Genomic DNA, 14,378 nt, shown 5'->3' with positions numbered 1-14,378 from the left:
GCATTGTTCAATTTCTAGCTGCACGTCATGGGTCCAGTTATAACAACCCTTTTTGTCAATGTCATTAGAGAGCTCCACAATGAAACATTCACAGCAGCGCTCAGCCTTCTTATTAGACTGCTGTAATCCCCCTCCCCTATGTTTATTTGGCCACCAGATAACAAATTGTATATGAGATTCAAAGGATTCCGAAAGTAAATGTTTTTAGACTAGGCCTATGTCTATTACGTAATGGACAAAATGTCAGTGTTTGTGCTGCTGCCTATGGTGCATATGTGTGTGATATGAGTGAGTGAGTGAGTGAGTGAGAGAGAGAGAGAGAGAGAGAGAGAGAGAGAGAGAGAGAGAGAGAGAGAGAGAGAGAGAGAGAGAGAGAGAGAGAAAGAGAGAGAGAGAGAGAGAGAGAGAGGGGGGGGGGGTTGGTACATAGCCAAAGAAGCTGTTTTTATCCTGTCCTCTAAAGTTCTAGCCAAATAGACAAGTTCTGCAACAGGTGGAGATACTTGCTACTACTTTCCGAATCTGTACTAAGGGCATTCAGTAGAGGAACAGTGTAAATGGGATTTAGCGCAATTCTTGACGTCTGCATCAAGTGCAGCAGTTTGGAATACGATTGCGTGCCTCCTACATTGATTGGAAACAGTGACAACAGTGATAATACGGAATGGCATCTAAGACACAAACCAAATGGAACGCACGGAGGTCTTCCGCGGCACTACATGGAAAGAAACAGTCGGAGTTAGAGATGACAGACGCTGCGACCGGCATCTCTTTTGAGCCTGGGCGGGTCATTTGCAATAGAAATCTTTTAGCAAGAGACCAAATGTCCGAGGATAATACACAAACTGATGGCATCACCGTCCACACAACGGACTCTCACCCGCAACAATCTCACTTTCCTGAGTTGAATCTCACCCACCGGATGTCTGTGTATAGCGCAACCCGTCCCGTCATCACCCGCACATACCTTCAAGGACGCGTGTATAACTTTCTGGAACGACCGTCGGGGTGGAAATGCTTTGTATATCACTTCACAGTGTGAGTGTTTTCGATAGCCTTAGTCTACTAGTGTTATTTCTGTTCATTGTTAATTGCTTAATTTGATGAGCATGAGGCTATCTGTTTCACACCACCTTAAGGCCAAGTAAGCTAGTCTACTCGTTTGTAATTTAGGCCATCTCTTAAACTGTATAGGTTGTATTTAGCAATTCCCCACAACAATGAAAGGTACATATGGAAACTTTTATTAATCTGTTCTCAATTACCTTTTGAATAAAATGGTGAATACCATTTGTTTGTAGTGCGTGGTTCGAGACTGATATAGAGAAAGTTATTTCACAGTTTAATATATGCAAATATTTTAGCATAAACCGTATTTGTTCTCAAATCAGTAGTTTCGAGGAGTCTTATGACTATAGGGTAACAAACAAAGCTGATTTAATTTATTTATGTATCAGTTGCTTGTTTGCTTTACTTTGGATTAATCAAAATATTGTATCAAATGGATGCGCAGCCCACCTTTTCCACAGTTTACAGTAGGTTTTGCTTTGCTTTGAGCTGGCAGAATATTAGTTCCTGACACGATATTAGGTATATCAAGAACAAGATATTGTTGATAGATGATTGTTGATATTAGATCCAAACTGATCTTCATATATTGGTATATGAGCACTGTTACTCAAAATCAACTGTATGAGTGTGAAAGGATAGGGCCTTCTTGTCTGTGGCTCAGGAATGTGCAGAATGAGGACCTCTCTCATCCCACCCTCTTCCATGTGTAGTACTGTGTGCTATCACTGGAACTGATAGTGGCCAGCTAAAGTTGGCTGCCAGGCTGCTTTCAGAGGAGTAGGCCTAGTCCTTGTCTGGCTCTGCTACCCTATGACCTCCAGATTGCCATGGGAGTGTGGGAGAAGATGTCCTGGGGTTGGGTCTGGTGTTCAAATGCCTGTGATCATTATGACCACTGTGAAGGCATGTTATCTTACATTTACATTTACATTTAGTCATTTAGCAGATGCTCTTATCCAGAGCGACTTACAGTAAGTACAGGGACATTCCCCCGAGGCAAGTAGGGTGAAGTGCCTTGCCCAAGGACACAACGTCAGTTGGCATGACCGGGAATCGAACTGGCAACCTTCGGATTACTAGCCCGATTCCCTCACCGCTCAGCCACCTGACTCCCTCTTACATACATTACAGTATATGTTATATCAGTGGTTCCCAACCCTGGTTCTCTGGGCACCCCTGTCCTACATGTTTTAGATGTTTCCCTGCTCCAACACACCTAATTCAAATGAATGGGTTGTTATCCAGCTCTGCAGAAGCCTGCTTATGACCATTCATCTTGAATCAGGTGTGTTGGAGCAGGGAAACATCTATGCAGGACAGGGGTGCCCTGAGGACCAGGGTTGGGAACCACTGTGTTATATGGAGGCAATGTTTTTGATATCAGTTAAGTCCTGTATAATAGCTTTATATTATAAATAAGGTGTAATATTTTGTATGCAATTTGTCCCAGCTCTCACCAACATCCATAATAAGTTGTCAGATGTGGTTAGTAATGTGTTTTCTGCCCAGTGAGTTGTTGCATTCCTTGTGTTAGTGTGTGCAGGCGAGAGACCAGCGTGGGGAATCAAGTCTGAGCCAAGCCTTATCATTGACCTAGAGTTAGCTTCAGAGACCAAAGGCCCTTATCAGTGTGTGAGTGTGTGCGTGCGTATGACCACAGTGGAAATCCTGAAAATGTGCCCTCTCAATGCCCCTCTCTACAAATTGGCACCATGCACAAGTTCTTCACATTTAGTATAAAACTTACATGAAGAGTGACATCCCTTTTCTTTATTTTATTTCAGATACACTGCACTTTTATATATGACATGCTATTACTGTAATAGCTACAAAGGTTATGACTACTACTATAGGAACTATGTATCAGAATCAATGAAGTAACTAAAAAACTAAAGCTCCCCTCATATTGTGTGCCAACCACATAGTTGCCTGTAAAGCTAGTTACATTATGGATATGCCCCACAAGGGAAAGCAGTTGTTTCCCATACTAAATAATGACAAAAACTAAATGATCTGTAACTGCTATGGTAAACAGATTTGCAGTTATGCTGTCAGTTGTTTTCATATTTAATATTGCATTTTTCAGTGTGCATTAGATACTACAGTTATTGCTTTTTTATTTATGTTAAGGGCCCTATTACCTAGCACCAGTTGGCATTTTTATTATACATGGGCCTTCACCCCTTTTCTTATAAAAATTGGAGATTTGATTTACGAAAGTGGTATGTTGGGTTAGGGTTAGAAGTATGAAGAGCTTTCATGGAACAAACACTGACCGTAGACTGAAACCCTTCCCTTTTGGACAAAAGTATGGTTTTGTAACATAAATAGCAATAAGTATTGTTGTGATATACAGAGAATTGCTAATCCAAGGATCTACTTTCTACTTGGGGTCAAAACCAAAATGAATCGATATTGTATTTATTTGATACATTTATAAGAGAAATACAATGAGACAAATACACTTGGGCCCCAAAATACAGAAAAAAACTTTTAAGGTTCCATCCTGTGTGCTTCAATGCAGTATGTAGACTTTTGACTAATCTGGTGAATAACCATCTGAAAGGGTTTCCATACAGTAAGTAAGTCTGACAAACTGTAAAGGGGAGGACAGATATAAATGTTTATGTCATAGGTAGGCTGTGTCTGGTTAGCAATGCAGTAGAGTGCAACCTTATCTCTGTAAAAGAATATTACTTTATCTTAAGCTGTTCGAGGGACTACAGCGCTCTTATTGTTGGTGCAGTCGGAAACGTTGCCTTTGACCTTGTAAGGGAATGAAGATACTGACACATTTGTTCTTTCTCAATGTCAACCCCCCCCCAACAAACACGCTCTTGATTGTGCGTGGAGGTCAGTCAAACCAGCTGGTTACTTTTGCTAGCGTGTGGGTACTGTATGTATAGCTTGTGGACCCATTCTTGTACTGTATATGTGCAATTGTGTGTGTTCACTGTATATTGATATTCAAAACTGTACTACTATTTTAAATACAGTACACAACCAGTGGTCAAGCATCATCTTTGAATATAAATAGTTGTTTTGATGTCCCAACTGATTATCACTGAAAGTTTAAATAATCTTTAGTGGAACATTTATATTATTTGATGTAGACTGTACAGTCTATTCTCACTATCTGTTCTGACTATAATAGTCTATGTCAGTGACTATAGGGATTGTAGATTTAAATATATGTTGGTGTTCTTCTCATTCTGCAGGTTCCTCATAGTCCTGGCCTGTCTAATACTAAGTGTTCTATCCACCATAGACCAATACCAGGCCTTGGCCCACGAAACTCTCTTCTTCGTGGTGAGTATATTTAAGATGGAGGATTGTTTGATCCTTGTGAAAAGCATATGCTTTATGTGCCTGGTCTCTACCGACATGGGCTAATATACATTCTCTAAACATTTTATCAGCGGAACTCAAAACTTGAAGTTGATACAACAGATGTCCTTTGAGCATGCCACAAGATGGCGTTGAAGTAAAAAAATGTTTGCTCCTACAATACATACTGTACATCATTATGATAGAAGGCAAACCCTCCATAACATAAAAGATTATATTTACTGAGTTAAGAGGGAAAACAAAGATCCAAAAGACACACAATGACACGTACCTTTTGAGATAGGTAGAAGGTCAGTTAACGGGAAGCAAAACTCAAGCATTTTCCACTGTTGATTGTCTGAGCTTATATTATGGACACATTCTCCAGCAGGGGGAGATAGTTCACCATTTTACACTTTGCACTTTTGGATGGCCATGCATAACTCAATTTCCCTCACTAATATACAGTATATGTTGGAAACCAACAACAATGTTAAGCCATGTAATTCCATTCATAACCAAAAACAACTCTAGAATCATAACTTTGTACAGATGAACTTAGCCCTCACTTTGACTGATGGCACTACATAATAATTTCAGTTCTGTGAGTATAGCGTTATTTTTAACGGTAAGTAACGGTCTGCAGTTTATTTGGGTTTCATGTACACGTAATTTTTTGGTGTAAATTTTTTTCTCTCATTTATTCACACTTTATGCGTATTGCATCACATCTGTTTTAGAAGAGCAGGAAGTTTATTTTAGGCTCAGATAAAAATCAACCCTAGCTAGTAGTAATTTTATTAACACCAACACCACAAACTCCTCCACGTTTTATTTGCATATCCCAACCTCAATCCATCTATAAATACTAGCCTGTCCAACCACAAATTCTCAATTTAACCCCATAGGCACCAGCTGTTGAGTTAAGTAAATCCTCCATGTCAATGCTTTGGTCACAGATCAGCCTTTTTTGCAGTCAAAGGAGTAGGGATAAAGAAGAGAATAGAGGGACTCTATCCTTAAAGGTAGAAGTAAAAAAGTAGAAAAGAAAGATTAAGGGTGGCTGGAGGGTGGGTCTGGAGTGTGGCGGCACAAGGGCACATGTGAGGTCAAAGAGTGACTCGGCCAGTGAATAATGGGATTAAACTATGCAGGCATTTTTTCGTTGATGCTTGGAATCACATATTAATCTGCGCCTAGAGGGATGGGATTTGCAGGGGCCTATCAGGGCCTCTCTGTATGCCCAGAGTTTGGGATTAAGTGGTGCCCTGACAGGTGTTCCCCTTTGTGTCTCAACAAGAGGAACAGCACAGAGCAAATAAGTGTGTCTGTGTGTGAGGTTTTTGGGGGTTTCTTTTTAAAAGCTGCATTTTTTCCCCTTGAAAATTCAACAACAAAAAAATGATTCTATCCAGTATCTATCCCCACGCAGTAGAGGAATCTGTTTTGTTTTTGTTTACAACTTTTAGAAGTTTTGTTTGAATAGGCCCTCTTTGTAAACTTTGACCTTTGCTCTAAGCCTCCTATCGTCTCCACCTACCTTCCCCCACAGTAGGACCTCTTTGTCTATCTTGCATCACATTGCACGCAATGTTAATCATTTAAGTCTGCTCTCTTCTTCTCTAGGCTGACAAGGAGGACCCTGTGCTTGCCTGTGATAGGATGTTTTGCTGTCATATTTGGTGCTGGGACGTACAGTTCCTTACACGTGTTGCTCCTTTTGGGTTATAATTAGTTTGACTTCTAACTGACTCAACTACTATTCTCGATATCCCCTTCATCTGTAATTTTGTGTCTGTATTGTTTAGCATATTCTATACAGTATATGTTTTTCCTCCCTTTTGTCGTTTATTTCATTTGTTTTGTTTGTCAGAGAGATTACATTTGGTGATTAAAATGTAGTCCATAAACAGACTTAACTCTGAGGAACTGGAATTAGCCTTCTGCTGCATGACTCATCGATCTGACTCTTCACATTGCCACTCCCAATAAGCACCACTGCTAATTAGATCTCATCAATCTGTCACCGTTAAAAGCCAGTTGAAATAGCTATTGATTATCTATCAGTCAACTAAATTGTTACTTCTTTTCAGGGATAAGTAACAGATTTTAGAGCACTTGTTCTCTATCTTACTGCCATTCATTAGTCAGTACATGCATCAGAGTCATGAGTGTAATGAAAGTACATGAAATGTACTTTCACTTCATTGGGCTCAAGGGAAATAGTAGATTACGGTAAACAAACTACCATGGGAAATCATGTGGTACTGAAATTTATGACACACCTTTTTTGTGCTTTTGATATTACATATATTTGTTTGTCTTATTATATAGTAATCCATATGTACTGTAGTAATCCATCATGCAGCAAAATGAGTTAGTGAGTTGGTTTGTAATTTCATTAGCTTCTAATGAATTAGGATTTATTGAGCAATTTACTGTGAGTTTTGAGAAAGTAAAGAATCCTTGAAAATAAACATTTGTTTTATTGATTTGGGGACCGTTTTGTATACGATTTCAACCTAGGAACTTAAATTAAATACCGTACTAACAGACTTTCTGGCTTTACTGTCATTTATTGTTAGGTGTTCGGTACTCTTCTAATACCCTGTTTGATAGTCTGTGATTTAAATCTCATCTCTCTCTTTCACTCTCCCTCTTACTCACACACATGCTCTCTGTGTCTTCCTTTCTCTCCCACACACATACTCAAATCCTCCCTCTTTCTTGCCCTTTTCTATCCCTTTTCCCTGTCACAGGAGATTGTGCTGGTAGTGTTTTTTGGTACAGAGTATGTAATACGCCTCTGGTCAGCAGGATGCCGCAGTAAATATGTGGGGATCTTGGGCAGGCTGCGCTTTGCCAGGAAACCGATTTCCATCATTGGTGAGCACACACACACCCGCACACACACATTTATAGAAGCATTGCTTGTATTTCACAAATGTTTTGAAAATTACAGTTTTTTGTTGCTGTTCTCACAACTGCCCCCTCTTTGTCTCTATTTAGACCTCATTGTAGTTGCTGCCTCTATCATTGTGCTGGCAGTGGGTTCCAAGGGTCAGGTTTTTGCGACATCTGCAGTTAGGTGAGGCTCTTACATTTACATTTAGTCATTTAGCAGACACTCTTATCCAGAGCGTGTCTGCTACTCCAGAACGTGTCTGTTACTTATCCCTGAAAAGAAGTAACAATTTAGTTGACTGATAGATAATCAATAGCTATTCTTAGTGTGTAAGTGTATGTGTGTGTGTGTCTGTGTGTACATTCATATGCCTGTACACAACATAACAGTTTAGCATTGTCTCTGTGTTTAATGGTGTAGTCTACACGTTGAACAGGCATACACAGTATGTCCACAGGGATATCCTGTATGCCTAGGGTATGATGAGGGATTCCTGGGATGATACAAGCTTGGTAAATTGACAGTATGCCCATGACTTCATACTGTTACTACATGAGTAGAAATGTGTGGTTGTGCGTGTGTCATACTGAGAGAGTGTGTTTGTCCAGGGGCATCCGCTTCCTGCAGATCTTACGGATGCTCCATGTGGACCGCCAGGGGGGAACGTGGCGCTTGCTGGGCTCCGTGGTCTTCATTCATCGTCAGGTAGAACACCCACTCCCACTGTACAACAGCATTCACCTGAAGGGCCTTGCCTTTCGGCCATGGAAGGATGTGTTTCTGAGATCATATCCTCAATTACTGTTCTTTCTTACTAATAACAACAGCTTACACAGTTTTACCTACGCCACACCATTCTAATCAAACATTCTTAAGGTTTTTCTTATCATTATACTTATGTAAGGCATCAAAAACGAGTTATGATCACAGTATGTCCAGTGCTCATCTATCTTAAACCTTTTAAAAACATAAAATAAACAGAAGTATAATCGTAGGGTCAATCTGGTCATTCCTCAACAGAACCTGTTGCTCTATACTCTGTTGAGAAATGTGAACATTTGTTGTTTTGTCATTTTTGTCTGGGTGTGTGTGTGTATTTTCAGGAGCTGATCACCACCTTGTATATAGGCTTCTTGGGCCTGATCTTCTCTTCTTACTTTGTATACCTGGCAGAAAAGGATGCTGTTGACAGCAATGGTGTCACAGAGTTTGGGAGCTACGCTGATGCTCTGTGGTGGGGGGTGGTAAGTAGCTCTACATGTGCGCATGCATGTGTTTGTGTTTAAATGTACCGTACTTGTGCTGTGCCCGTAGTAGAGACAGAAGGTGTTTTTTCTTGTGCATTTCCTTATTTCTAATTAATAACAACAAGCTGAATAACCATGTCAGTCAGCCACAACTAAAGTTAGCTGGCTATACAACCCGTCAGTCATGTGGGCAGCTAGCGAGCTAATGTTTCTGAAAGCCAGACTAGTAGTTAGCTATGTGGGTATGGATTTTAGCTAACCCATGCTTTTACCTGTCTTGATGGCCTCCTCATATGACAGGAAACCCATCCTTGACTTTTTGCCCCCCATGTTGCCCTATTTCATGGCAATGTGAGAAACAAGATAACATGTGATGAGGTGGAGTCTGTACCAGACTGTTTCTTGTTAAATCAATTCTGTATGCAATTCAATGATCACTACTACAATGCCAATGGTTTGTATATCTCTGCCATGGGTTTATGTGTAAACTATGTGTGTTTCAAGATGTACCTTACATACTGTATTGTGTGCTGTCCATCTAGGTGACGGTCACCACAATAGGCTATGGCGACAAAGTGCCTCAAACCTGGATTGGCAAGACCATAGCATCCTGCTTCTCAGTGTTTGCCATATCCTTTTTTGCCTTACCTGCTGTATGTACTATCATTTTTAGTGGAATTCTTTAAACAGTCAAACTAGTGGTCTTTGGTAATTATGATGCTTTTGTGAAATGGCAACTTGTAGGTGGTGCTTTGAGGGTTTGTTCAATCAAAGGTGGTACTTGGTTTGAGAAACAATACTGTAATTTACATATTCATTGAATTTGCATTTATGTATATGCTTATTTGCATATCAAAAAAACATTTGTGTTTTACAGGGCATACTGGGTTCTGGCTTTGCCCTGAAGGTGCAGCAGAAACAAAGACAGAAGCATTTCAATAGACAGATCCCTGCTGCTGCCTGTCTTATTCAGGTAACACTGACACAATAGAAGGACCCCATCACACAATAAATCAAAAGGGCATTTTTGTTGAACCCTCACCTTAACCCAAATGCTCTCTGACCATTCCACAACATTGACTCTGTTGGTCCCAGACATGCTGGAGATGCTTCGCTGTAGAGAACCCTGACTCAGCGACCTTCAAGATGTTTGTGAAGAGGAGATTCACACTTCAAAGCTCCTCAGTGTCCAGCCCCAAGCCCAAGAAAACCGTCAGTACTCACACGTTTTATGTACTTACTACTGAGTTCCTTTTTGGAACACTGAGTTCCTTTTTCGGGTTTGGAACATAAACGGTCAGATCGGAGAAAAATATGTTCTAAAATACATATTAATTTTTATTAATATTTAGCTTTGGAAGTCCAATATTTATCACATAGAATACAGTTTCATGATACCCACTGACAGATAGTGTTTACTGATGTAAGGATAAACAACATAAATACATCATAGTTACAGATATTTTACACTGTTCTAGTGTTACAATGTTACAGACAGTAATTTTTGGGGTTCATACATTTATGAGCCATGTACCAAATGTAGCTTGGATCAAAATGGGTGAAGTCCTTTGATTCAAGTGCTCCTGTACTGTGACCAGGCGAAGATGAGGAGGAAGCTGAGGAGCAGTGAGAAGGACTACGGCCCTGGTTCACCCACTGTCCCCAGCATCACATTTGACTCTGTGTTTGACAGCAACAAGGACCTGAGCTCTGATATCTACAGCACTGTGTGCACGGGTAGAGTGATGTTCAGTGTGCAGAGTGTGTGTCGGTGTGTGTGTGACGTCTAAAGCATTGTGTGCTCAGACAGAGTATTAATGGAATTGCTAACTGACATTACCTTTGGTCCCGATACCAGGCCTATTGGTGCATATGTAAGACGATTTAATTGGTGGTTGATAAGCACATAATGATGAGCACACAAGATCAATGTTCTGTTCAGGATTTCATGTGACCAAAAACATCCTGCTCTAGATTGAGGTTTTTCCAGAATATTTCTGGAAATATGGAACGTCACCTTTTTGTTTAAATTTACCGGTATTCAGCTTGTTGCCATCAAATATTTAAAAAAGCATAATTCCTTTTCTTTCTGATCTGCTATGATTAAATACTTTTGACTTGATTTGTTTTCTCTCGTCCACTGTGTATTGTGTCTGTCCTGTGATTAGCTGGAGCCCATAATCTGGGAGGATGTGGTGAGCTGCTGTTAGTGTCCACTTCCTGCACGTCCTCTAGTCCAATCACTCTCACTGTCCCCTCATCCAATCTATGCCTGCCACTGTCTCTCTTGTTCAATCACCGTCACTGTTACCATCTCACTATCCAAGGCGACACTTGACCATAGACTTCACTTACTTTAGACGTAAAGTATTCGGGTTCCACTGAACATAGTTTTTATCAAGAGTCATTCACCACAAAAATTATAGGAATCTTTTAACACTCTTATTAGTCATGGTGTCACCAGTCATTCAGCATGCTTTGTATATCTGTGCCTCATTCGCTGCCATGTAAGAAAGATTGCATCATGATTCAGTATTTGTAAGCCTCATTCTACTGTGTCTCCCAGATCACCAGCAGTCCTGGCCCTCCCTGTCCTCGATTCAGTTCAGCTCACCATTACCAGGTAACTCGCCTTACAAGTCAGTCTTTGAGTCGCGTGTGTGTGCATGACTTTGTTTAACTACCCATGTGGAGACCAGAAATCACCACAAGGATTTTCTTGAAAAATGTTTGGTCCGGATAAATTACATATATGTACTGTGTACATTCAGTTTATAAACAGTATACAGTATATCCAGTAAACTAATTGTCACAATGATCCTGGTAAACTATAAGTGGAAGAGTATAGAATCAAAATAATTCAATCCACTCTTATGTATTGTATACTGTAAATGTGTTTCAGTGAAAAAGAGCCGTCCTGGTTTTCTGGAGGTGCAGTCTCCACCTCCCCTACAGAGGAACAGTAGCTTTGCAGATGACCTTGAGCTGGAGGGAGAGAGAGAGAGTGACCTAATCCCAGTCACACATGTATCACAGTACGTCTTCCATACTCCCAGCCTGGAAGCCACTTGACAAGTATCCGACTACATGTTAGGTTTCGTTTTTTATTATGTAGTTTGCAAGTTTAATTTCATTACAGAACATGCATTGACCAAACTATCTCTCACACAATTACTTTCCTCCCTTAGTTTCTCTTTTTAGAAATCTCTCTCTTAATATCTTCCCAAAGTCTGACCTTAACACACAGCTCACATTTCCTTCCATGTCATCCTTCTAGTTTTACTAATTCTCTCTCTGTATCTGTCTCTATATCTTATCACATGTTCCCTATGGCTGCCTTTAATAGGGGGGATTTCACCCTGTCCCGAGTCTCCCATCCTCACCTCTTCCCCCAGGTCCAGACTCTCTCTTTTGGCTCACTCTCCATCTGGGTGATGAGGCCTGACAGGCCACAGATTCTCACTAATATTTGTTATACCACAGTCTGTACAGCTCCGGGCTTCGTTTCTTTTTTCACAAAAACATAAAAAAAGTGTTTTACACTTTGTTCTGTTGAGTATTAAATAGAAGAATTGAAGCTTGTGGGAAATGCAGTAACAATCTCATCCATCGCTCTGTTTTCGGGTGCATCCTCTTTCAGGGTGTTTCTGTCACACTATGCCATTACAACTATTTAAACAGACTCTATTATTATTTCACAATTGCTTACAAAAAAGTTACAATAGAAACACTGGTTGTGTTATGCAACATCTTTTAACTAATGTAACTTTTTCATGCAGGTTGAAGGACACTCATAGGAGGGCTATTCGTGTGATCCAGAGAATGCGCTACTTTGTTGCTAAGAAGAGATTCCAGGTAAGTGAAATCAGTAAGGTTAGGTTAATTGCAATATTCCTATATATTGCAGAGAGTGAACAGTCGAGGAGACTGTTCACCCTCTGCCACCCAATTTACTATTTGAAAATGATGATTGTGAAATAGCACAAAGAGCATTTCTTTGCTACTGCATTTCTTTTTTTTTCTTTCAGCAAGCACGTAAACCTTACGACGTGCGAGACGTAATTGAACAGTACTCCCAAGGACACCTCAACCTCATGGTGCGCATCAAGGAACTGCAGAGAAGGTGACCTCCCCTGTCCTATTGTGACTATGGGAGTTTTTTTATGGATAAAGGGATGGATGATTGGATGGGTACAACCTACGGATAAGCATACATGTTTCAAAATGTATCATTCAAATCCTAGAATGATTTGACTTTCTCTTAGATTGGACCAGTCTCTTGGGAAGCTGAGCCTGTTCCAGACCAGTTCAGGTAGAGGACTGTCCGAATTTGAAATATAATCTGTCATTCAATAGATTAACTTTCTTGTAAGTCTGTGGTCTCAAAAGGGAAAATAGTTAAACACAGGAAAATGTGATGTTTGTAACTTTCTAAAACATTAATGCATAACTGTAAGTGTTAGTATTAGTGGACATTTTTTTTGTATTTATTTTTGTTGAGTTGTCTTTATATTCCTTTTTTTATCATAAAAAGAGAGAGCCAAAGATAAAGGCACCAATACAATCGGCTTCAGACTAAACAGGATGGAGGACAAGGTACTACAACAATTCACACAATAACCCACATTAAACAGTGTCTGACCATAGTGCTATTGTAACCTAAATTTGAACTTCTTGAGGCCATTTCTTTGTGAGATATATGCAAACAAATGCTAGCTCGCGAAATATACAGTACAGTCAGTGTGTATACAGTGCTGTTTAATAATGCCAGGACACTTATTTATACAGACAAAAAATATAAGGCAGTCACAGCATTTGTATTGGCTGACAAACTAGAAATTGCATTTGATGTTCTCCTTCTGTACCTCATCAGATCACACACATGGACAAGACGCTGAACCGCATAGCTGAGTCCCTTAACCGCCTGTTTGGCCAGGTGGATCTAGGGGTGGTAGGGGAAGGACCGGTGGGAGGGGGCAGGAGAAGAAGGTCCCAGGATGTTGATGGGGGAGCACAAGGAGCCAACTTACCCAGCCAGGACAGCCTGCCGAGCTATGACCAGCTCTCCACTTGCTCTGCCTCTACCCTCAACGTGCCCCTCGACTCCACTCACAACCTGGACGAGAGTTGCTAAACTGTATTCATACCAAAAACCTCTGTTACCCTACCCCTTCCCATGCCGCCTTGGAAAGTGCTTAACCCTCGTGCTGCCTTCGGGTCACATGACCCAAAGGTTCATAACGAACCATCGTTGTGTTTACCCAATTTTACCCAATACAAAAACAAATAAAAATAATTTTCTTTTAACCTTCGCAATGTGGGGGGTCTGAGACAGCCCAACGGTTAAAAGAAAATGCTTCACTTTGTTTTTGTATGCGGTAAAGTTGTCGCAATACGACGGTGGGTCACAATGACTGATGGGTCAGAATGACCCGAAGATAACACAAGGGTTAACATGTCTGATTAAGACTTTGATGTTACATTCAGCATTATTGTTGTCATATAGTTTTAGTTACTGCATTACAGGCATTAACAGGCAAAAGATGTTTGTAATTATTCAGACTCTACATTTAGGGCCGCCCCTGTTTCAGCATCCTCTTCCTCTTTACACCCCTTCCCCATAATGCTTACAACAAAATGAAAACAAATGTCCTTGATCAGCTCCCATCTAAATGGGGATACTGAGACCTTTTTGAGAATGTGAAAAGTTATATAGTAGTCTATCATTTAAAATATTGTATTATATTATCATGAGTTGTGCATGTAGTGTATCTTAAATACCAATCCAAAACAGTCATATCATAATAAAAATGCTTTACCTTATATTA

The 14,378-nt window shown here is 40.3% G+C and overlaps 1 protein-coding gene across 2 annotated transcripts; it reads left to right on the top strand.

Annotated features, from left to right (window-relative positions):
* The first annotated feature begins 408 nt into the window (after positions 1–408).
* kcnq1.1 (potassium voltage-gated channel, KQT-like subfamily, member 1.1) lies at positions 409–13,709 on the top strand. Of its 2 annotated transcripts, XM_062471738.1 has the most exons (18): positions 409–1,038; positions 4,290–4,380; positions 7,158–7,284; positions 7,408–7,486; positions 7,912–8,008; positions 8,407–8,547; positions 9,093–9,203; positions 9,428–9,523; positions 9,646–9,762; positions 10,149–10,287; positions 10,719–10,745; positions 11,117–11,173; positions 11,453–11,585; positions 12,330–12,405; positions 12,579–12,673; positions 12,816–12,862; positions 13,085–13,146; positions 13,424–13,709. In XM_062471738.1, exons 1-18 carry the CDS (start codon positions 665–667, stop codon positions 13,682–13,684), a joined length of 2,130 nt encoding a protein of 709 aa, XP_062327722.1. In that variant the 5' UTR covers positions 409–664; the 3' UTR covers positions 13,685–13,709. The 2 variants fall into 2 exon arrangements, with proteins under 2 accessions (XP_062327722.1, XP_062327723.1); XM_062471739.1 differs by lacking the exon at positions 10,719–10,745 and having other exon boundaries at positions 410–1,038.
* The last annotated feature ends 669 nt before the right edge of the window (positions 13,710–14,378 follow it).

Source organism: Osmerus eperlanus, chromosome 10, assembly GCF_963692335.1.
Source record: "Osmerus eperlanus chromosome 10, fOsmEpe2.1, whole genome shotgun sequence".
NCBI lineage: Eukaryota > Metazoa > Chordata > Actinopteri > Osmeriformes > Osmeridae > Osmerus > Osmerus eperlanus.
The sequence above is the reverse complement of the archived record's forward strand: the minus strand, read 5'-3'. Positions and strand labels throughout refer to the sequence as shown.

Bases quoted from the DNA above. Each gene is read 5' to 3' on its own strand.
- kcnq1.1 (XM_062471738.1), top strand. From the start codon at position 665: ATGGCATCTAAGACACAAACCAAATGGAACGCACGGAGGTCTTCCGCG. The intron at 7,285-7,407 runs GTGAGCACACAC...GTCTCTATTTAG, and splicing joins GAAACCGATTTCCATCATTG to ACCTCATTGTAGTTGCTGCC. The intron at 9,524-9,645 runs GTAACACTGACA...TGTTGGTCCCAG, and splicing joins CTGCTGCCTGTCTTATTCAG to ACATGCTGGAGATGCTTCGC.